At 37.6% G+C, this 26,042-nt stretch overlaps 1 protein-coding gene across 1 annotated transcript in view; it reads left to right on the top strand.

Moving 5' to 3' along the window:
* Nucleotides 1-5,765: 5,765 nt before the first annotated feature.
* The window catches only part of XKR4 (XK related 4), a gene marked incomplete at its 5' end in the record, with an annotated part of 91,560 nt that continues 71,283 nt past the window's right edge, over nucleotides 5,766-26,042 (top strand). The window contains one exon of the mRNA XM_081324237.1: nucleotides 5,766-6,643. Coding sequence (XP_081180363.1) covers nucleotides 5,766-6,643 — 878 coding nt within the window. The remainder of the gene's footprint in view (nucleotides 6,644-26,042) is intronic.

Below are 26,042 nucleotides of genomic sequence, written 5' to 3' on the forward strand. Positions count from 1 at the left end.
AATTGTTCAAAAGGGTATTCTTGTTATTAGCCTAATGACCACCGTTTTGCTTCTGTACAATGTGCTTGCGTTATGGATGCCATTTTGTGAAGGCAAGATCACATACACAGACCCAGAGACGGGAAAGAGCAGGAAAGTAATGAAAGATGATTGGTTAATATTCTGTGTGCCAACAAGTGTCACCTTGTGATTTGTTGTTACCTGTATATAAATAGAAGTGCCTAACTGACCACTGTGTGGCACTTCTGAATGCAGCTGTTTTTATGTGTCATGATTCAGATAAACATTGTTTCCCTTTAGTCCTATATGTAAGAGAAGTGTGAAAAGATTTTTTTTCCTTTAAGAAACAGTTTACCTGTTCTCTTTATCCTACAACCTATGGAACAAAGTCATTCTTACCTACACCTCTAGTGGATACTCATTCAGGAAGTGGTTGGACTAGGAATTCTGGGAGTTGAAGTCCACGAGTCATAAAAGAGCCAAGGTTGCGTACCCCTGGACTAGATGATCTTTAATATAACTTTCAGTTCTCTATTCTGTGATCACATACACAAACTTGGAAGGATTTATATAACTGTAATCAGTATTCTAACTTTTACATCATAATAGTACACTGAGCTTGTCGATCAGAAGGTCGGCAGTTTGGCGGGTCGAATCCCGAGTGCCGCGTAACAGAGTGAGCGCCTGTTACTCGTCCCAGCTTCTGCCAACCTAGCAGTTCGAAAGCACGTCAAAATGCAAGTAGAAAAATAGGGACCACTACGGTGGGAAGGTAACAGCGTTCCGTGCGCCTTTGGCGTTTAGTCATGCCGGCCACATGACCACGGAGACGTCCTCGGACAAGCGCTGGCTCTTCGGCTTTGAAACGGAGATGAGCACCGGCCCCTAGAGTCGGAAACAACTAGCACACATGTGCGGGGGAACCTTTACCTTTACCTTTTAGTAGAACAAAGACTGTGGACTCATATCTTTGAGCATAATTTGCTGCATTTTAACTAATAATTTTGTTTCACAGAATAAACTACAATATACAATAATACTATTCCAGAGTATTCTGTTATATAAATTGTTTCAAAAGTCTTCTTGTGCCAGCTTAGTTCAATGAAAAGAAGGACTGGGGATGATATGATAGCACTGTTCCAATATCTCAGGGGCTGCCACAAAGAAGAGGGAGTCAAGCTATTCTCCAAAGCACCTGAGGGCAGGTCAAGAAGCAACGGATGGAAACTAATCAAGGAGAGAAGCAACCTAGAACTAAGAAATTTCCTGACAGTTACAGTTGCCTCCAGAAGTTGTGAAGGCTCCAACACTGGAAGTTTTTAAGAAGAGATTGGACAATCGTTTGTCTGAAATGGTTAAATGCCTAAATGGGGTTGGACTAGAAGACCTCCAAGGTCCGTTCTAATTCTGTTATCCTATCCTATCCTGTCCTGTCCTATTCAGATCCTCCCTTAAAATATTATTATGGTGCCTTCAAAGACTCTAAAGTGCAGTATATTTTATTTTGAATAGACACATGTGGGATTATACTCTAATGTCATTGTCATATTATTTGCTTACAACCTTTGTCCTTTTTCTTTCCCCTTTCATTTTCCTCTGTTCTCTGCCCACTGTCAAAACATAGATTAAATATTTTTCTCAAAGTCTCACATGGACTTTGAAGTTGTTAGAAGCATATAAAGGACTGTGTTAAAACAGTTTCTAAGCATGCTAATTATGTTTGTATTACGTTAAATAAGAATATCTTCTACACAACTATATCTTTTAATTAGCTTAATTGAGAAATTTAGCAACCATACAATAACTGGAACTGTATTTGCAATTCTTCATTTAATAAAAAGATTTTGTTTGTTCTCAGTAATCATTATGTGAAAGTTTAAATGACATGGAGTCATTATTTTATGTGAATAGAAATGATTCTCTGGAAACAGTAATTTTGAATATTATTGTATAATAATTCATAATTCTAACTATTATGTTTTTGATCTTTTAAAAAAGTTTTGGTCTTTTTTCAATTTAAAGAACATAAATAAGAGTAGATTCAATACAAAACATGCCTAATTTTTTACTACAAGAATCATTGACTGTAGAAATACCATGGTATGATTGAAGTGGGAAGAAAATATATTACTGACAAAATTTCTTTCTTTCTACATTATTTACTGAATTGAGGAAATCCGGTAGGTCCTCTCTTAATTTTTTTATCATTATTTTAGAAAATTAATGTTTCTATTTAAGAAAAAACATGATTTATAAACTAAATAGAGAAACTATGTTACGGATTGAGAAAGAGAAGTATGATTATAGTAATTCTAATATAGTAAAACTATTCACAGTAGTTTATTATTCTTGCATCACTTGTGGGAAGGCATTTTGCAGAAGTTCAGTCAGTCATAAATTGCACTATAGCATATATTTGATATTCAAAATCATTCAAGTTAGTATTAGAAGCATACCATCCCCCCAAAAAATTCCATTCCCCCTACACTTAAAAGAACAACAAGCCAACAAAATCATTAAGGACCTTCTGATTTTTTCCCCTTTTTTGTGAGAGCTAAAATCAGCAGCCTTAGACAGCATCCTCAGTGTTTTATGTTGAGATCTACCATGTTGTGGCAAGATCAAATTATTAGAAAGAAGATTTTAAAGGAAATAAAATACTAAATTATAGTATGTATGTTCATTTATCTCTGAATACTTGTACGTACACAAAAGAATAGACAAAGAGGACCTTAGAACAAGAGCGTGTCCACAGCAAAATACTGTTGGTGTAGTATAGCCTCCAAATTTTTGAAAAAGGCTATAGAGATCCATCTTAAGCAACTTTAGGGAGAGGAGATTAAACATATATCCTGTTGCACAATTATCAGTCAATTTCCATGACATTCAACTACCACCAGAATAACATTGTGCTTGACACGTTTATTGCTTCATACAGCTTCTGCATAGTTGTGATAAAATATGCAAAGATTAAATACCCCATTCTGAAAACTTTTGAACTGTTTTGGGAAACTAAACTTTGGATTTAAAATTTATGTCAATCCATATTTCCACAAGTGATTATGTCTTCTACACATTCCCCTAATTTTAGCTTGAACATTGTTACTAACTGTGCTTTAAGAACATGTTCACATGACATAGATTTCCTCTCATCCATAGCCAAGGCCATCTAATTTTGTTGTTTTTTTTCCCCATATCTAATATGGAGGTAATGTTTCTTATCTTCATCTGGAATATGCCTTGCTATTTATATATTGCATGATGCTTCAGTAGCAGACATGGGGGTGATGTCATAGAAGCTGAGATTTACCAAGGTCCTGTTGGCAATTTTTTTTTACTTCTGCAAGCATGCCTCCTCCTGACTCCAGTCACCTTCCAACTTCCCTCCTTGGCCATTTTGTTTTATGCTGCTGGATTAATAGGACCCCAGAAATGGTGCAGTACAAAACTGCACCCTAGAAAGCACCAAACATTAGGATCTTGAAGCACTTTATCTAGTGATTTTGGACAATACAACCACTACACCAAGTAGATCTGATCTCTGTAAGTGGCCAAGAAAGGTCCAGATCTACCCATTCTTCTAATAATCTTGATCCTGCATCCAAGTCCACAAGAAAATGCAGTACATAAAGACTTGCCTTCTATTCAGAAAATATTATAGATTTCTCCTCATCCTCTTCCTCCTCCTTCCAGGACAGTACCCCTGACTAGCCTTGCTACAGAAGAAGAGAACAGCTATAGAGAGCAAATTTTGCTGGCAATCTCACAGCCTGGAGCACACCATGTTAAGTCAGCTGTCATGATATGCTCCATATGCTTTTCCTAAGACTGAGGAAGATTTACTGCTTCTCTATGCCCCATGAAATCCCAGCACAAATGTGGGGAAGAAGTTCCACTTTTCTTTCACCTGACTCATCTCTTGAACTCAGACAAGTGTCCATCAAAAATAAGCTTCTAGGTCCAACTGTGCCTTACATAACTGTCAAATGCAATGCATCTGATGGGGGCTAATCTTCCACGGCCTTACTTTCAGCTGTACGGTAAATCTGGTTGATCATAGTGAACTCCATTGATTCTAATGTCCCATTCCCAATCAACGGAGATTCCACATGGCTTTGTGGCAGGCACCCAAGGGCATCTAGTGCGTCAAAGCCACTACCAGCTAAGCCATAAAGTACCACCCAACTCCGTGACACTAACCTTCTGAAACCACACTAGCCCCCTTGAATCCAGTGCCAACGCCCGCCAGCCTCTGACATTTACCCACCTGGTCCCCACCAATGCAGAGAAGATGCAGAGCATAAAAAAAGGCTTCTCAGCCACGGCCTCTCCTCCCCCTGCCTCGTGGCACCTAAAGTGAATACAGGAGTGTCTCTCCAACGTGTCGTGTCACCCACCCCACTTGAAATGCCTCTCTGTTCCCTCGCCCCCTTCCTTACCCCGCCTGCTGCTAACGACTCTCCTCCCGCCCCGCCTGACAAAGCGGGCCGTACTAATAAGGGAAACGTCTGCCCTCTCTTGTCCCTCGCGCGCGGCAAAGGCAGGAAGCCACCTGCAATTCCCGCTCTCGAGGCCTCGTTTATTATCCCTCTTCTCTGCACCTGTTCCCTGGAATCCTCATCCTTTGCGTCCCTTGGCGCCCGCTGGGGAGCGCCAACTTCCAGAGAGCCCCTGCGTTGCCAGTTCACCTCACGAGCTGCCCGGCCTGGTCTGAGCTTTCCCACCCATCTCCCCCCCCCCCGCCACCACGAGCTCTCAATGGGGCCTCAGTACACGCCCCCCTGAGCAGCACCGCTCCTCTGTGGTCGATTTCCGAGTGGAAGAGCGCAGAGAAAAGGGGAGCGGCAGCGGGAAGACTACGAAAAGTCGCTTCTCCAGGCAGGAGTGGAAGTGCTTGCGCCTTCTGGTGCGAAGGTGCCTCTAGGTACCTTTGGCCTCCTTCGCTTAGAAATCCCTGCTCCTTCTTTTTTTTTCTTTTTTCTTTTTCCCCCAGTCAGTCTCTCAATCAATCCTTCTTGGAAGATCTGTTGAAAAACCAGCCATTTCCTGACCGCGAGTGGATCCTTTTCTCTACCCGCGAGTGAGCAAAATCAGGGACTTTCTCCCTTCCTTCCAAGGCAGACCTTGCTCCCTCCCCACCCCACCCCCCCCGCTCCCTCTCCGCAATCTAATAACCGAACGGCAGGTCCTCTATGCCCCCTCAGATCCCCTCTCTCTGCTGCTTGTGTGATTTCACCGCACCCGCCTCCGAAGCACCCTTGCTTCTCGATTTCTCTCTCTCTCTCTCTCTCTCTCTCACACACACACACACACACACACACACACACACCCCTTTCTGGGCCCCACGGCTATTCCGTGTGTATGTGTGCGCGCGCGTGTCTGTGTATATGGGGGAGAGGGATGAGGTCATCCTCTTTCCTGGCGTCAGTCAGCTGGGTGGCGGCGGCGGCGGCGGCGGCGGCGGCAGCAGAGGCGAAGCGGAGGGGCGGGCCAGGCGGAGGAAAAGATGTGCCGGTGTAAGGACTGCTCCGCAAGGCGCTTCTGTCCGGGGCTGGGTGGGTGAGCTGGGCTCCCTGCAGGCAGGCGGCGCTCCAGCAGCTCCTGCAGGACCCAGCGGCCCAGCCCCGTCAGCTCCTTGGGAAACCTAACGGGGAGAGCGAATTGTCCGCGGACGGAGGGGAGAGAGGGAGGGGGCGGGCTAAAGGGTGTTACCGGACTGGGTCCTTTCGCTGCCGCCGCCGCTGCCGCCGCTTTCCATCCGCATCATGGCCGCGAAGTCGGACGGGGGTCGGCTGAAGATGAAGAAGGGCAGCGAGGTGGCGTTCACGCCACTGCAGAATTCGGAGCATTCCGGTTCGGTGCAGGCGCTGGCCTCGGGCTTTTCCTCCGGCGCGGAGGGCCCCGTCAGCGCCGAGGATGACGAGTCACCTGGCGGCGGCTGCGGCTGCTGCAACTCCGGCGGCGGGAGTCGAAGGGACGGCGGTGGAAACGGCGGGTGCCGCCGCTGCTGCTGCTGCTGTGGCAGCGGAGGCAGGGCGGCTGGTGGCTCGCGGGGCTCGGGCGGAGGTTCGTCGTCGCTTTGCTTGCGCCTAGGCAGGGAGCAGCGGCGCTATTCGCTATGGGACGGACTCTGGATTCTGGCCGCCGTGGCCGTGTACTTGGCGGACGTGGGCACGGACCTCTGGCTGGCGGTCGACTACTACCTTCGAGGCCAGCGCTGGTGGTTTGGGCTCACACTTTTCTTCGTGCTGCTCGGTTCCCTCTCGGTACAGGTCTTCAGCTTCCGCTGGTTTGTCCACGACTTCAGCTCCGAGGACGGCCCCTCGGTGGCTCCAGCCTCCTCCTCCTCTGCCGGACACGGCGAAAGCAAACTGCTGGTGAGCAGCGGCTCGGCCGCGGGGGATATGGATGCCGGGGCCCGGCCGGCCACACCACAAAGGCAAGCATCCAATGCCAGCAAGGGCAACGCAACTAATAGCAGTAACAGCAGCAGCACCAACGCGACCAGCACTACCAGTGGGGGAGGTGGAGGTGTTGGCTGCAGCGGCATCCGAACCCCCAAGACAAGATCTGCCTCCTGCGCCTTCTGCATCTGGCTGATGCAGTCTCTTATCCACATCCTGCAGCTTGGGCAAATTTGGAGGTAAGACCGCGAGTGCCTCAAACTATCTTGGAAGCTAGGCTTCCAAGAATAAACATGAGTGGACATTTGGGGCTTCTGATGGGTGGGAAGTGTCTCGGGTGACTCAGAAGTTGTTATCTTCTAGCCACGTACAGGATCAAGGCCTAAAATATGACTTGAGAGATGGGAGGGTGGAGGGTGGGGGGGGGACAGGTGGCACAGCAAATCTAACCATACCTTTAGGAGCTCATGCAATAGTGTATAAGTTGTAACTGTGCGTATCAGCCTGTAATTTTTAATTGAGGTGTTTGAATGAACTGACCTGCCAAGGTAGCTATTCCTTGTGAATGGTTATATGTGCAATCAGATAGATTGCACTATCAATGGAACCACTTACAGCTGACACACACAATGGAGAATTGTATTGTGTGCAATGCATCCCTCCTTGCCTTCTAAGATTGGTTGGTTTCAGTCTTAGCTTAGCTTAAGGAAGCATAGATGTCACTCCATTCTTAAGAGAAAATGAAAACTTGGTGCTTGTTTTAGGAAGAACACATAGAAAAGTCCAATATCTTTACTAGATACCAGCCCATAATGAAGTGTTTCTCTGAAGCAGAGTTTTAAGATACAGTTGTTATTTCTGAACATTTATGCATGGTTAAAAGTAACATTGGAAATAGTTAAAGAAACAGATTCAAGGCAGATGACTTTGAATTCTTGCTTTCTGTAAAAAATACTTTCTGTATGCAAAATACTTAGAATAAGGAAGAACTAAAATTTGAAGCATTATAAAGCCTCCAAAACCTGAGTTAATATTGCATCCTGAAATCCCTGCACGTGCATGGTTTATTAGTTATTAGTTATTGTTATTATTTATATAGAAACAGTAGTAGGTGTGAGTGTGGGTGTGTTTAGAGCATTATGACCTAAGGCAAATCTCAAAGTATATTTTGTATTCAGCAATTTTATATGCCTAATGTTAATGTAATTCACATAGCACATTCTATAAATATTATTTTTATGCCTATTTGATAAGATTAGAAAACACATTTATGAACAATTGTTAATGATGTTTAACATCTTAATTCCTGTATATTTTAATAAGGAATAGAAGAGGATTGTTGCATCTTAATATACTGATAATTTGATTTTATACTATTCATAAGCCAAGATAAAGAACTACCTTAAAGATAACAAAATGTTGCTTTCATGTTATTGATATAGTTACCAAATATATATTTTCATTAAACTTTCGTTCTGGTGTATTTAAAATAATATTTTTGAATGACCATAATAGCTAAAATGTATTATTACATGCTGAATATAATTCAAAATATTCTAAAAATATGCCTACCTTTATTTGTTCTATTCCAACCTATCTTAATAAAATATATTTTTATTAAGTTGGTCACACCCTTGTATTCACTTACACGAAGGAAACATGACCATTATCCAGGCTGTTGTTATGTCCTGACCTTGGGTTGGGGTGGGAACTAGGGAGTCATATAAGGTTTGAATGCATTAAACAGGTCAATGATATACCAAGTACGATTGATAAGCGTATGTTATAATATAAAACCGGGGCTTCCAGAGAAAATTGTGTGAAAAAGGAAGCCCTGAAACTAAGATAAAATATCCATGCTATATAAAAAATGAGAAGACATTTTTTATTGGTTGTATATTAAGGTAAGAAGTACATTGTCCAGGTCAATTTTGAGGCCTGCCAGCACTATTTACTTTTATTATAAGTATGGGTTTCATTATTTCTTAGTCTTAAACCAGAAATATTAACAGGCACTCAGTGAATATTTAATGTGAGGAAAATGAGAAGAATTTTGTATGTACAGGAATTCTGTTGATTGCATTTTTAAAAGCCTTTCCTGCCCACACAGATGGTTATAAATGATTGTGTTGGTAAAAACAGTAAGCTTCATAACTGTTGTGTGATGAAACAAAATTCCTATGAATAAGTTTCAAAAAGCATGTATTCATTGTTATACTCAAGTATTTTTATTAAGCCAATTTATACTGGAAAAATTGATGGACAATCAGTTATATGGAAAATTTAATCTGTTGCTGAGATTTCTTTTGCAAATATAATTTCAGTAACATTCAACTTAAAGATTTACTTCCAAATAAGTTTACAGTGTTATACGATATAATTTATTATTGTATTACAAATGTTTAATTCTTGATGGTGACATCTGTCTGTCTATCTATCTATCTATCTATCTATCTATCTATCTATCTATCTATCTATCTATCTATCTATCTATCCTGGAATTGGGATTGGGTTAGGTGCTCTTTAAGAGCTCTTTAAGATAAATTTTCCACAAGGTTTATATACATATTCTGTTACAATTGGTAAGTCGTCAAGGGAAAGCAGGAAACACCTTACACAGGAAAATCACCAAAAGAATAACTTCTTCAGTTGTCCATTGCAATAATCTAGTCATCACTACAAAAGCCACCTTGCAACTCCTACAACTGAGAACATAGGGTAAAAAGAATGAAAGGGGAAATAAGGCTACATCACATATTTCTTCTTGCCTCTTTTTTTCCATTGAATATTACATTTTGGGAGAACTTTAGAAACTTCCCACATATTTGTTAAGTCATTTGATTATTCTTTCTTGAATCAGCTACAGTCACTTTTTCCTTAATAAAAATACTGTTGCTGAAAACATTTAAATACATTACTATGTTTGACTGCACAACCAGACAGAAGTTTAGACTGGATTTAACATTTTTATTCACCTTTGCAGTCCATAACCGGGACCTGGGATAAGCAGATATTATCTGATGGTGTTAAAAGTATCATTGCAAGATGTAAACTATTCAAGTAAAGCTGCCTTTTACAATTGATTGGAAATTGATTTTTCCAATATGACAAAATTGATTTTGCCACAATTGGAGACCAATTATGGTGTCCAGGTAGTGCTCCAGATATTTTGGGACTGCACCCAAGGCACCTTTTACAATTGGTATTATCTTTGATTTCTTCATCCATAGACATTCTACTTCTATTTACAGGTTTATTGCTAATGAATAATACCTGTAAATAATGATAATAATTTATTGTCATTATTATTTCAATTAAAGCATGCTAATTATACATTAATGGATTAATGTTACTGTAATGCTTGAAATATACAGTACACACACATACATATTACATGATTTATTATTATTATTCACAATTACATTTATAAACTTCTGATGTGGGAAGAAAAGTATATTTTAAAAGACCACCTGTCTTATGGCATGAATTATAATTAGACAAAAAATGTTTGCTTCAGCCCGAGTTGAAAGATTTGTATTGTGGAGCAGTACTTTCTAACATCATTCTAGTTTCTGTGTATGTGTTTTAGAAAGAATATAAGGATGAACATTTTTGCCATATATAATATGGCTGTGGTCAATATATATGCATATGGAGATTATGAGTATAACTGATACTAGAATAACGAGTTAATAACTTCTGGAGGCAAGTTGTTCCATTAATTAGTTCTGCCAGGAAATTTCTCCTTAGTTTTATGTTGGTTCTTTCCTTGATTAGTTTTCATCCATTGCTTCTTGTTCTGCCTTCAGGTGCTTTGAAGAGTAGGTTGACCCCTCTTCTCAGCCCATTAGGTGTCGGAACACTGCTATCATGTCACCCCTAGCCCCTCTTTTCATTAAACTAGACGTACCCAATTTCTACAGCTGTTCTTCATATGTTTTAGCCTTCAGTTGCCTAATCATCTTTGTTGCTCTTCTCTGCACTTTCTAGAGTCTCAACATCTTTTTTATATTGTGGCAATCAAAACTGGATGCTTATTAAAGTGACTTGGAATTTGATTATCTATTTCCCATTCTCCAATATATTCTTAAAATGATTCCATGCAAAAATAAAATAATAATAAAATAGAATTATTTTCAAGATAAACAATTCAATAAAATTTTGAATAAAATAATATTATAAAATATAGCAAAATTAAAAGAAACCCATCAAATGCCTGAAAATCTTCTTTTAAAAATGGTTTCATCTCTTTTTAAAAATAGAATGAAACACCTAGCTAATCATGTCTGGGAAATTCTAAAGGGAGGCTTAACTTTAGAAGTTCTATCTTAGTTTATCAACTCATTCCTAATGATAATGGGATCCAAAGAACTTCCTCTGAATCAGACCTCTGGATATTTCTGAAGTACTAGAATGTCTAGTACAACTAAACCCCTAATATCACTTGGGGTTTAGAAGTCAGTCATTAATTTCAAATTTTGTAACACTTTTTATATTTACAAATGGCATATTCACTCTGACTATGCACCCAAAATCTTAATAAAATAATGGCTTCCTTTGGAACCTTTGCTAAAAAAAACCCTTTATATGTTTGTAAATTAATTGGAAGCAGCATAATTTTTATAATAAGAATAATTTGTTATGGAAGATATCTAACTGCTACATTTTGCACCAATAGTAATTTCTAAATTAACCGTAAAAACAATTCCATGTATGTAACCTAGTGGTGGGGGGGGATGATAGCTCAGTGGTTAAAGATGCTGACAGACCAGGTTTGAGAATTAAGCCCTTCGTGACAGGATGAGCTCCTGTTATTTATCCCAGCTACTGCAAACCTAGCAATTTGAAAGCATGCAAATGCAAGTAGAAAAATAGATACCACTTTGGTAAAAAGATAACAGCATTCCATGTGCCTCAGTGTATAGTCATGTTAGCCACATAACCATGGAGATGTCTTCAGCAATGCTGGCTCCCTTGGCTAAGAAATGGAAATGAGCACCAACCACTAGAGTCAGAAACAACTGGACAGGGGAAACCTTTACCTTTATCACAGTATGATGAGCTGAATATAGTTCAGTTACAGGAGCTGAGCTTTATCTATAGAGGAGCTTTTACAGCTGTTTCCACAATTCATTTCTTGTAATTCCTGTTTCTATGTATATAGCTTCTTAGATTTGAATATCCTTCCTTCCTTCCTTCCTTCCTTCCTTCCTTCCTTCCTTCCTTCCTTCCTTCCTTCCTTCCTTCCTTCCTTCCTTCCTTCCTTCCTTCCTTCCTTCCTTCCTTCTCTATTCAATTCAGTTGAATAATGTACAGAGCATTTTTAGCAGAAGTCAATTAAGGGAAAGTCCTGGTGAATTTGTTAGTAGTTCTGTACTGGTCACAGCACAAAAGTAGTTTGCCATTGCCTTATTCCAATAAGTTTTTTTTACTTACAACTTCTTGATCTAGACTACACTTTTGTATGTTTTGGTGGTTCTTCCTGTGAGATCTATATAAATGTTAACCTGCTTATCATTTTCAGATAATTCAAGGTCTGTTGGTGTTGCTATTTAGCTGTGAAATAAATAATTAGCAAACATTCATTTCTTCCCACGTTTTAATTTGGCTTTAAGAAAGCAAACTCTTTTCTAAGAAAAAGAAAAACATTCTTGTTTGGTTAATTTCAAGTTTTATTGCAATCTAGTAGGTTTACATTGTAGTTTGATTGATATTCCTGGTGCCCAGATTTGGAAGGTTAAAAGCAGAGGGCCTGAATTTAGTTGGTCCTTTACAAAATGCACAGGCATCAACCACTCCTCTGCCCAGAAATAAATTATCCTTAGCTCATTATGATGAATGGATGGGAAGACAGGACATAAGATTAAAGAGAGGGAACCTGCCAGTTTTACATATGCTTTTCTAATATCTGTAATAAAACAATCCTACTGATGGAAGCATGTAAGCTTCTACCTGTAATTTGTGAGCATTCTAGTTTCAGTATTAGTCTACATTAAGACAGACAACTGGCCTGACCTGAGCCCTTTTCCACCTACCATCTAAGTTTTTCTGAGCTCTGATTTGTCTCCTCGTGGCTATTTCTGCTGGTGCATCAAAAAACCTTCCTTCCTTCCTGATGGCATTTTTATCTTTTTATCTTTTTCAGTTCCATATTCCTCTTCCTTTCCACCCCTCTATGCATCCTAATTTCCTCCTTCAATTCTCTCAAAACATGAATTGCAATTACTATAGCTTCAAGGGTGCAAGGATGTCTAAGAATTGCTTAGTAGCTTAAATATTGCCTTATCAGCATTTCTGATAACAAAGAAGGAAGGAGGGAATTCAAAAAGTTTCCCTCTCTGCAGGGAAGAGCTTTATATAATATTATTACTCTTTATCTCTCTTGATAAATGATCAAATGATGCATGCTGTTCAACCATTTATCCTACCTCTGTTTTACAATAATTCTTTGTAAGATCACATTTGCTGTGCATTACTGAACAAAGTATCGTTCAAACTGATATTCTAACTTCCTGGTGAAAATAGTTTCTGATCACTGAAACAGTACCTTAGCTGACTGACGCAGACAATACATATTGGGAGAAGACCAAAATGAAAAAGCAAAGATAGTGACTGCAATTCAGCCAGCAAATATCATTCTTCAGTGGTGATTTAGGGCATCCTTTGTCATCATCCAAGCATTACTATGTCAATATATCAGCAATGAAGATAAACTTTATATCACCACCAGGATGATTGGATGATACCATACAATGCTATAAATTACTAGTGAGGCATACCCAAAGGGTTCATTATCTAGTATAATTTTGGCAAGTTTGGCAAGCGGCAAATAATATTTTTAAGTCACTTCAGAGGCATATGAAAAAAATAACTAGAGGTTTCATTTTATATCAACACAATGATATTCTTTACTTTTAAAATATTAATGTGCATGATTTCATCCAGCATAACAGCAACTGCAGCATAAATCTACAATGCTATAAGCTGCTCTAATCAAATCACAGGAATTTTATGAAATCTTCTATTCCTCCCACCGTATGTTTTAGTAAGTGCTTTAACTTCATATGTTAAATTTGGTGAACATTGTGGGTTATTTTGTCATGTACCTACTGAATAGCAATTGTGTTTTGCCCAAATATTATCATTAAGGTGCCTACACAAACTTTAATATAGATTTTATTAATGGCTATATTGTAGTATAAGAGTTGGCTAGTTTACCACACTGCAGGATATTCCCTCGATAATATTAATCACTGGACTATTATTGATTGTTGAGCTATGTTATTTTTAAGGATACTGGCTCAATCACGGTAAGCTAATATGCATTGCATGGATATTTTGATTTCCACTTTACAGCAATAATGTATAACCTTATATCTGGGTAAAAAGTAAGGGAAAATAAAAGTCACAATGATTAATCAATATTAGTAAATATTGGGGTATTATAAGAAGTTCAACAACTTTATATTCATCTTTGGAGCCAGTTTGGAGTACAGATGAAGGTGCTGACCTAGAAGCCTGGAGAGCATGACTTCTAAGTCTCCCTTAAGTTTGAAAGCCAATGACTTTAGGGTTTACCATCTCAGTCTAACTCACAGGGAAAAGAGCAGGCAGGAGTGTTAGTTAGGTTCACCAAACTGACTGACCAAAATATTTTTAAGATGCAGGATAATAATAATATAACACATTTTAACAAAGCAATTTAATTGTAGAGAAAATACCAATCAATCTCTTTGCCTCAGAACAACATTAATTTTTGAAGCATGAATATTTCAATATACATCTAAACACTGGTCTTTCTAGGTGTTGATTTGAGGAGTTGGTTCTTTGGATGATGACAAAAGAAGTGACTACCTTTCTGTTCCCCTTACTAAATCTGTTGTTCTATATTAAACTATTTGGCTGAAAGAGGAAAATAACACTTTCAAATCCATCTGTGTAGCACAGATGTTTGCAGAGAGATTGGCAACACAGCACCTCCTGCCGGCTGTTATTTTGAAAGTGGAGCTCTGCTGAGGAAAAATGAACTGAAATGAAAGTTGATTATTTAGTAAACCTTGTCCTACTTCACTTGAGCCAAGTTTTATTTTCAGAATAGCAGTCTGTAGCAAGCCAACTGATTTCGGGAAGTGGAGCTGGGACTACCTTATCCCCAGTGCTTTTTTTTGTAAAAGAAAAAGGAGCCGGAACTCACACATGTCATACAACCCACCTTGCCTACCCTACAAGGTTACATCCACAAAAGGTGGTGGAACTCCGTACTGAGCGTTCTATGAGAAAAAAAGCCATGCTTATCCCTAAAACGGTCCTAGTAGTATCAGTCTTTTGAGGAAGAAGAGATTAGGAAACAAAAGCAGCAGGGATTTGGGAAATCATATTTATTGTTGTAGTGCATAAAACAGAATCTTGAAATTCTGTCAGTTTCTCTCTGCTACAGGCCCAAGTAATCTTTTCTCAACTTCCAGCATGACTCTTAATGGTTCATTCATCTCATCTATTTCCCATTCCAAGGCCACATTTTTGTATTCTGTCAGAAGTAGTCATAGAATGTTATTACACAAACATATTTCCATCATTTGTTTTAGGGAAAAAGATCAGCCCCATTTGCTGACTATTTCAGTTGTGTCTATAAATGCTCAAAGGCCCTTAGGTAAAGGTTTCCCTACACATGCGTGCTAGTCGTTTCCAACTCTAGGGGCCGGTGCTCATCTCCGCTTCAAAGCCGAAGAGCCAGCGCTCGTCTGAGGACGTCTCCGTGGTCATGTGGCTGGCATGACTAGACGCCAAAGGCACACAGAACGTTATTACCTTCCCACCGTAGTGGTCCCTATTTTTCTACTTGCATTTTTATGTGCTTTCGAACTGCTAGGTTGGCAGAAGCTGGGACGAGTAACAGGTGCTCACTCTGTTACGCGGCACTCGGGATTCAACCTGCCAAACTGCCGACCTTCTGATCGACAAGCTCAGCGTCCTAACCCACTGAGCCACCACGTTCCCTCAAAGGCCCTTAGATTATGGTAAATGTCTGAATTTATCTCAGAAAGTACATGTGTACAAGTAATACACTGCCTGACTAAGAAACATATAGCCTTTCCTGTATATTCAGGTTGTTAGAAAACCAATTTGGCCTAATGGTTAAGGCACAAGAGCGGAAATCAGGAAGCTGTGAGTTGTAGCCCCACCTTAGACATGAAATCCATCTTCAATGATTTTCTCAGATCACAAATTCAGACTCAGGTATTGAACCAGTTGGTCAATTCCTGTGACAATCAATGGGGGAAAAAGAGGATTCTACACTTATGGGAAAATGCTAGAAAGAATATAGATGTATGTGTCTGTATGTTTAGTCTGATTCATCCTTTTTCTCTTGAGTGTTGCAATGTATTATATTGAAACACATGTATCATACACGTTAATGGTGCTTATAATAAATTTTTTAATAATATTTTTTTTAAAAAAGAAAAGACTAACACAACAAAGTTCAATGACATTCCTCAGTTAATAAAAATGACTTCATATATATATCATGATATTGCCAAATTATATGAAATTGTATACTTGCATTATAAAATTATTAAGATTGTAATTCATATTGTGTAAGGCTTGAAGGTGTGTCAAGCAGTTAGTGCTCTAGTACTAGTTTTTAAAAACAAAGTAGAACTGAAGGAATTTGGAAATTATAAAGGCATTAAGTTAATGAACCATATAATGGAGTTTTGAGAAGGTATCATTGTATAATACTTAGAAAAGTAGGTGAGATCAGTAATAATCAGGCATTGTTTGTATGGTGAAATACAAATTGTGCATAACTTTGCACAAATAAAATACCTGGAAACTAGAAATAGTTTTTTTTTGAGGGGGGGGGGTGATTTGTCAAGTTAATTTGTTAGATACCATTAGATGATATAACTAATGTTGGGACACAAAGAATATCTAACCTGTTAGATCTTGTAAAGTAGGCAGATGGGAGAAAGATGGTTTCTCAAAGAGCCTATGCCATTAAGTGGCAACCATCATGTTGAAGCTTGCATAGCAGAAGTGTTACAGGGGCATACTGAGTGTCATGCTCAAAGAACTAAGGACGACATGAGGAGTTATTTCAGAGTAGTTTCTTTTGTTGTTTGCTTATAGACAGAAATCTTGCCCAGATTAAGCACTTATCTGCATAACTGTTGGATATATATATTGTGAACTGCCTTTGCCCTTTTTCTTCATACCAAACATTAATCTGGGCAAACTACTTTGTCCCTTTGCTCTTTCCCTCCTGCAACTTGGGACTACATTTCACCACACTGAGCTATCTGTTCGTCACTGCATTATGGACCAGCTAAAGTTTCTAAGTGGTCTTCAAGCACTTAGTAGTAATCCTCTGTAAACTGAACAAGAGGTAAGTGAATACAGGTATTCCTTGAGTTCGAGAGTTCAATTAGCAACTGTTCAAAATTATGAGAAACGCCCCCCCCCAAAGTATTTACAACCCAGGCCCGAAGTTATGCATGTGGCAGCACCACAATGGTCATTCGGCCTTACGAGTGACCTCAGAGATGCTGCAACATGCCCCCTGCCTATTTCCTTTCCCACATCCTGTCCCACTGGGTCTCCAAAGGCTGGGCCTTCTTTGCTAGCATCCTGGATTGCATTTACTCCTCCCCATCCTATTTCCCATATGGCTTTAATGTCTTTAACTTTCAGAAGGGCTGACCCATGTGGCAGAGAAGCTGAAGTCTTTTATTCAGAAGTCAGTGAAGTTGTAAGAACGTGACATATAAGAAAAACAGCTTTGCCCCATCTGAATGAAAGACTGGCTCCTCTGCCATGAGGGCCTGTAGGCTTAGTTTGGGCTCAATCTGGCTGGCGCTGAGCAGCCTCCTACTTGCTACTGACTGGCTAGTTCGAATGAGCAGCTTCAGGGATTGGGGCAGCAGCAGCAGCCAATCAACAAGGAGTTGAATGCAGTTCAGCCTGGTGAGACAAACGAAGCAAGCTCTTTGTTGATTGGCTGTTGCTGCTGCCCCAATCCCTGAAGCTGTTCTGGAAGCAGGAGGCTACTGCAGCCTCACTCAGGCCTGTTCTACTAACAGAGGCCTGCTGGCCACATGACCTCCAGCCAAAGTCTTTTATTCAAAATCTGGGGGAAATGTTTCCCTTAGATTTCACAGCTTTACCATCAACTGAATAAAACACTTTGGCTTCTCTGCCAGTGGGTCAGCCTCTTCTTTGGAGTTCTGGAGATCTTCAAAAACTAAGTAAGCCATGGGAAATGGGGTGGGTAGGAGTAAGTGAAATCCGGGATGCTAGCAAAGCAGGCCCAGTCTGTGGAGACCGGGACGGACAGGATGTGGGGGGAAGCAATTGTGGTGACCCCAGGAGAGCATGAGGTATCTCAGTGGACTGGGGTAGGCCTTGGGAGGCCTGCTCCAGCACCAGGCCCTGCATGGTCTTCCCCACCCTGAGCTATCTCATGTGCATTTAATGACATGCACATTCGACTAGTGAATACGTTGGGGAAAGCAGGGAGCGATCACATTCATTTAACATGATCCAATCAAACGAATGCTTGGATTACAAATTTAATTGGCAGGCTCTATTACATTCGTAACTTGAGGATTACCTATATATGAAAGGATTCTAGAAAATCAGCAAACCTTATCTTAGTTCTTCTAGGCTAATTATGTATGACTATTTAAATCTTGTAAAACATTTGTCCCACTTCATTTTCCTACTTATATAAACAGCATTTATTTTAATGTTAATCCTTCTATTCAATTTCTTCTTGTTTTACAATTCCTATTAAAAAAATATTTTGTACAAAAATATTCCATCTACCAATAAATAAATTATTCCCAATATAGTCATTATAACATAATATTCATGTTGCATATGAGTACCTCAAATTCCCAAGGATTTTTAAAAGACATTTTGCAATGAAACAACCATGAATAAATTAATTCTTAATGATAAAATCTATGTTAACCATAAAAGAATACTTTATCTACTTTTCCTGAATCTGTTCTTTTAAAAATAGATAGATAAATACTAAAACATAAAAGAACAGATTCACCATATTTTCAGTATGTATTCACTCATAAATTAAGCAAGCATATCTTGAAAGTTACTGTGGATAGATTCTGGGACTGTTGAATTTCTGGTTGCATAAAGTTTAGAACAATAAAACCTAGTTCAATATAAATTAGATAATAATCAAGTATATCACTACAGGTTGATTCAAGAGTTTTATTTTGTTTTATACATGGAAAGTTAACATAATTTTATCAAGGATGTATCTATGATGTTGCTATAACTACATCATTTAAATCTTTGCCTGGACATCCTGAATACGTTTTTGCCTTAAAGGTAGGCTTTCTTTGGTACTCATTAGACTAAACTCATAATTTATTTTACTGACTCAATTTACATTCAACAACTGTAAAAACTTATTTTTGATGGGTAATTTTATATTTTTCTGCTTGTATTTTGAACCATTGTGACTTCTGCGCTTTTTGACTAGGAACACTAAGATACGGTTATTAGAAACTACATGGACCTAGCAGAGCCTGCTATATAGTAAACGCTAAAAATGTAACACATTTAGTAGCATTAATTATTTAATCTTAATTTAATGTTTGGGAGTTTGACATTATATTTCAGATACTACCATTAGGAAAACTTTTATATAATGTACTTTCTTTTTCGCCACAGAAGGTCTTCTTACACAGATGTTCTTAAGAAATATTTTGGTGGTGAAGTATAATAACAGATTATTTCTTTATATTTCAGTGTTAAATTGGAGACCAGACTATGATCATGTGACTTTGCCAAAAAAATGTTCTGTGGTAATCTAGGAATATTTTTATGTCGCCATGGAATAATCAGAATTTAGGGCAGATATGTTTTCTGCATAGTCTTCTTTCTTACATTAAGCAATATTTCCATCACAATGTATTAAGCATAGTCTCAGTCAGCATTTGCTTTTGTATTTATTATTATTATTATTATTTATTAAATTTTTATACCACCCTTCTCCCGAAGGACTCAGGGCGGTGTACAGGGCAATAAATATCAAAATATAAATACAAAAGTTAAAAAGAAGTTAAAAAGGATTAAATAATTATGCCCAATATAATACAATAATAAAACTGTGTTAAAACTAAATCCAACCCCAAACCCATCAGACCAGGCCAGATTGTTCAAATAGATAGGTTTTTAAATCGCGCCGGAAGGAGCGAAGGTCGGGGGCCATCCGGAGCTCAACCGGCAAGCGGTTCCATAGGTCTGGAGCGCCCACAGAGAACTCCCTCCCCCTGGGGGCCACCAATCGACATTCTCTGATCGGAGGCACCCTGAGGAGGCCCACTCTGTGGGAGCGCACTGGATGGAGGGAGGTTGACGCTGGCTGTAGGTGCTGCTGTAGGTAATCCGGTAATCCTTCTCAATTCTGTTTGTTGGGTACTGTGGCCATAAGAATACAGCTATAACTTGTAGCTTTTTTTGGCAAACCAACTGTGAACCTACTCTAATTCAGAAATACATACATACTTGATGTACCATACCTATAAATAATATATTTGACACTGTCTATAATGAAATGTTACAGTTTATTACCTGGTACCAGAAAAACTTTTGTATTCAAAGAACAAGAATGAAAAAGGAGATGTAAAGAAACTTCTATCTCTGTAAATTTCATTGTCAACCCATTGCTGTAGTCAGTATCATTCTGGATTATCTCCTAGAGTTTTAGCAGTAAGAGCTGTGCAGTGCTTTAATTTTGATTTGGAAGAGAAGTTCTGGAACATGCAGGGATATGAATGCAACACTTTAACATTTGTCTATGAGTTATTAAATGACCCACATCTGTTTCTAGGATTGAATAAGACTTCAAATTAAACCATATCCTTTAAATCAAATCTGAAGCACTTCACAGCCCTATTAGTCCGATTTTATTAGTCCAATTTTTTGCCATCTGAAAATTTGGTAAGCATTCTGTCCATCTTTTCTTAGAAGTCATTAATAAAATGTTGAAAAGTACATGATACAGCACTAAATACACTTGATTTCTCTCTCCAGCTGGTGAGGAATCACTGATGAAAGATTCTTTTAATATGATTTTCAGATCAGCTTTGTACCCACTGTGTTGTCATGGTTTATAACTCATATTTAGCTGGATGGCAAGCAGAATGCTATGGAATATTTTCACAAATATTGCTGGAATTATTAATATTGAAGTAATATATACTAAGCCTATTCAAAGGTGTATTACTTCTTAGGGTTTTGGGTTTCCATGGGATATTCAAAAAACTACTCCTGAATTTGAGCAGTGAATCCCTGGCACTCCAAGCTGCAAAAAAGGAGTTCAGAGGTTGAATATGGACCACTCAAAGCCCAATGTAATTTGATATAATTATTTCGTCTTTAAAAGAATTATATTGGTAGTTGTTAGAATAGATTAATGTGACTTTACTTTTGATGCTGGGGTTTTTTTCCAGAACAAAATACAAAACAAAAGAATTTATATCTGTCAGAGTTTTGTGCAGTTCCATCTTCATGGTAAATAAAATATTGCTATGTCGCCAGCACACTCAGAATATATTAACCATAACATACAAATCAGCATGCTTTGTTCTTCTAGTAAATTCTTTAAAAGACTCTTTTATCATAAGTAGGGAGGTTCCATGGAGTGTGAAAAAGCAACAGAATATATGTGAGCCAAAGAAGAACAAAGAACACTGGTCACATTTAATGTGATAGCAGAAATCACTTACATAATTTTAATATCACATAGTCAAATTTCAGACAAAATATTTTTGCAGTAGAAGACTCAGTAGTTTTTTTTTTAAAGATGTCTTAGGAAGTAATCCACAAAGCAATTCTTTGTATAAGATGCTCTAAATCTTCCATGAAAAGGATACCCATATTAATAGATCAGTGGAGCTTAGTGAATCAATAAATATTGATGCATATGAGTCTTTCCATAAGTAATTACCAGTTAAATATACCTACTGTCAGAATTATTATGAATGGTTAACTATCCCTTTGTCTTGAGCACCTGAAACTGAAGAATAGACAAAGCAGAAAAAGGTTATCGGCTAAAGAAAGAAACTAATTAATACGAGTAGGTGGAAAGCAGACAATAACCTGATATCTAAAATTTATAAACTTTTTTAGAATATCATTATAATATGACTGATTAGTATATAGATGCCATGTCTTCACATATTTATATAAATAGTAGCTCTACTGTTATTTGCCAATTTAAGGGATATGTTTTCTAAGTTCATTAAGTTATACATTTATTGACTGATTTTCATTTATTTATCCCATCTTTATTATTTTTATAAATAACTCAAGGTGGCAAACACAGTTAATATTCCTTTTTCTATTTTCTCTACAACAACAACCCTATGACATGGGTTGGACTGAAAGAGGCTGGCCCAAAATTACTCAGCTGGCTTTCATGCCTAAGGTGGAACTAGAACTCATAGTCTCCTGGTTTCTAGCCTCTTGTCCTAACCACTAGACCAAACTGGCTGTAAGAAAACATTAGTTCTAAAAAAAATCATATAACGCTAGAAATGTGAAGGTGAAATGTAAACCTTGCCTCATTTTTACTGTGTTTCAGCCACTCATTCAAAATTATTGTTCTTCTATTAGAAAAGTAATATATAAAATTAAATACATTCATATAAATTTTAAACCACTGATATTTGTTTAGACATATCAGAAGTAATCAGGTGGCACCTATGGACATCAGTGTGGCCATAGACACTTTTATCAATATCCAACAAGCCACATGCTATTTTAATTATTTTTCTCTTAATTGGAAAAACAAAAACCTCATGTCATAGGGTTGTTGTTGTGGAGAAAATAGAAAAAGGACTATTAAGTGCGTTTGCCACCTTGACTTCCTGCAGAGTAAAGCTCCAGACTATAGCATACCTCTTTTTCTCAAATAGGCCAATTCTTAGAAAATAAAAATGGTATATTCTGCAAACCATTGATTAAAGTATGCTGGCATACTGGGGACCAGGGGAGGGGGATAGAGAAAATTTAATGTATGATGATATATGGCATCTTCAGAGGCTAGAGCAAATAGCAGGATGCATCTTTACTATTTTGTCCTCTCTCAAGGCAGATGTCCACTATGGCAGTCATTAATGAGTGGTCTGATTACACTGTAGCATTGGCTTTTTTTCAAGCCTTGGTGCACTTGTTTTTTTCAATAACACCATAATAAATAATATCAATATTGTCATACCAATTCAATAAATAAATAAAAATATACATGGTTCCAAGAAAAGAACTGTTATTTTACAATTATTCTGTTTTCCTTTTTAATTATCATGGGGTCATTTGGTATGAACACAATATGTAAAACTGTTTGTATTATTGTATTTGTATTATTTTTGCTATTCATCCATGTCTTCTTTCATAAGTTGAACAATTTTGCTATAGCCACTGATTTGATACCCTACAGTCTTGTTCTCTTTACATACAGAATAACATATTTGCTATTGTTTCCATCTCTTTCAATTTTTTTAAGACATTTATGTTTAGTGCTTGTTTTTGGGAAATAATGAGCCTTGTGTTTACTTTTATTACTATTGTTATTATTAAAGTTTTTTGCATTCCTCTTGTTAATTAGTTTAGCATAATAATATTATATTAAAGAGATAGTTTTGTACTCAGCACATTAGGTTGGGGGGGAACCGTACTGTAAATAAAGCAATTAACAGAGATTTACCAGAGTGAAGCAAAATTCAGTAGAAGATAATTAATGGGGCTGATACAACTCAATAATAACTACTTAGAACTCCAAACAATAGTGTGTGAATGTGTATGTCAGTAGGACAGATTATAATTACTGTCAGCAACCATTTGCTCTGGGTTAATTAGAAATATGTGATAACTGATTATACTGATTACAGAATTAAGAGCTATACTATGATTTTTAAATATAACATGTCCTTTTCTTATCTGTTTAGTTCTACAGTGGATACTTTGAAAATAAATACAGAAACATCTACTTACTACTAAAACTCTTCTAAATTATCAGAATCCTGATAATTTAATTTGCACCTAAATGTAATAAACATTTCTTATCTTATTTCTTTCTTTCTATTTCTTAACTTATTTAATGAGGTATTAAACAACCTGTGACCTGTTGGATTTGGGTTTCAGAGATGTTTCCTTACCAGATTCCTCAATGCGTCCAATAGTGGCAGAGGTTCAAATTCAGGGAGATATTCAGAGATGCATCTGCCTTTAAAGTTAAACTATATACAAGTAAAAGAGTCAACCATCAGGAGGTGACCAACTTAACCTCAGGAAATATTTATGACATTTTGTATTATGTCATAAACTGCTTTAAGATAATATTTATATCACATTTTAATAAAATTTGCCAATTTTGAATTCCATAGGAATTATGGGTCCCATATTTTGGACACATTCTGTAAGTTAGCCCATTTGAGGTACCTTGGTTCAAAAAAGTTTGCTCTATGGTGCACTGTTTCACCCAGTTAAAAGTTTACAGGAATCAAGAGTTTTAGTAGTGTTTCTATGTTTATTTTGAAAGTATCCATTGTATAACTAAATATATAAGAAATATATATATAAGAAATATATAAGAAAAGGACTTGTTATATTTAAAAATCATAGTATAGTCATTTTAGTAATCAGTATAATCAGTTATCACATGTTTCTAATTAACCCAGAGCAAATAGTTGTTGACAGTAATTATAATTTGTCACTAGTCTGCATCTAGCCCAAATTCTTGACTAGTTGACTCTGGACTAGATGCAGACTAGTGACTAAGAATTTATCTAAACCGTGACATGAACTTCTTATTAGGTATGTATTTATGCCTATGTACTGGGCTAAATTTCCTTCATTCCATTTTCCACTTATTAGAGAAATCAAACAAATTTTCATACGTATCTATTACCATACTGAACCCAACTGCAAAAGATGTTAATTTTTAAAAGTTACGTGTTGGTTGAAAAGTCTTTCCTGTCCTTTTTTAAAAAAAACTTTTAAAAGCTTAGGATCCTTACAGTAGTATCAAGTTCTTTTAAAACAGAAGCTCTTTCTCTAATGCTTCCAGAGAAACTCCTGCATCCAGAGTTGATACAGGAAACGTAAGAAATGTGGTACTCTTTGAAGAGCTCATGCATTTTGTAACAATCTCCCAGGGACCAAAGAAAACCCTAACTCACCTCAAATATTTTATAACATAGGTATAACCCCAGTCCAATACAATGCAGATATTTTCTTAGAAAAAAACAACTTAATTTCAGTTGTTTAAAAAAAACAACTATTCCATGTCCATAAATCTACTATGAATCCAATGGTGAAGCACTTCCATCAAGATCTGTGACAAACATTTGTGGATCGCTATTTAGGAATGCATCTATGTTAATTTCCAAGTAATTATATTTAGGGACTCCATGTCACCTCTATTTAAACATTTGAACATTGGTCAGTACTGATAATTATTAGGAATCTATCAAGTCCCAGGTACAGGTAAAATTCTGTTCAAAAGGACTTGTATACAATATCATTCCAGTACATCATATGCACTTTTTAGAACAACTCATGATTTGACTCTGCAAGTTAGCACACAGATTAATAGTATTTTGATCTTGTACTACATTGCTCTATTTCAAAGTTTCAGACTCCTGTTGTCTCATATGGTCATTTTGTGCAGAAAAACAAATCGTGTTCCTTTCAAAAATTACTTCTTTAATAATTTATAATTGATAGATTGTTTATGAAGAAATATAAGTAAAGTAGTAGTAATTTAACAGGAGAAACAACAGAAGTAAATATATGATTTGCATATACTGACGGTATAAGGAGTATTTCCCACTTGGTAAATTTGGATTAAAATAGGATGTGATTGTAATGTTGCTATATCTTTTGAATAAAAACTACATTACTCGAAAATCTCATTAATCTGTATTTTTCTCAGATTATTGGAATTTACTTGGATATACCAGAATTTATAATTCAACCTGTATCCCTAGAAAAATAACTTGAAATTGAAACAAAATTATTTTTAATTTTAACTCATTTAAAAGTTAAGATGTTAAAACAACTGAATTATGAATATAATCATTGGTATTCATTTGTAGTTTTTAGGAACATACGATCACTGGAAAAATATTTCCAAGATATCAATAAGTAAAACCTGAAGCAATAAATATTTGCTTGCTTACAATATGCTATTTTTTAAAAAAATTTAAAGCATAGCTTTTTAAAAAATTGTTTAAAGTTGCTGCTACTAATACAATTGGAGCAAATTCAGACTTTCTACATTTTTATTTTATTTCACAGAACTACATCATAATACGTGGTGGCTCAGTGGGTTAGGACACTGAGCTTGTCGATCAGAAGGTCGGCAGTTTGGTGGGTCGAATCCCGGGTGCCGCGTAACAGAGTGAGCGCCTGTTACTCAGCCCAGCTTCTGCCAACCTAGCAGTTCGAAAGCACATAAAAAATGCAAGTAGAAAATTAGAGACCACTACGGTGGGAAGGTAACAGCGTTCCGTGTGCCTTTGGCGTTTAGTCATGCTGGCCACATGACCACGGAGATGTCCTCGGACAAGCGCTGTCTCTTCGGTTTTGAAACGGAGATGAGCA

Source organism: Vipera berus (assembly GCF_964194415.1).
Source record: "Vipera berus genome assembly, chromosome: 3".
In the NCBI taxonomy this organism is placed as follows: Eukaryota; Metazoa; Chordata; class Lepidosauria; order Squamata; family Viperidae; genus Vipera; species Vipera berus.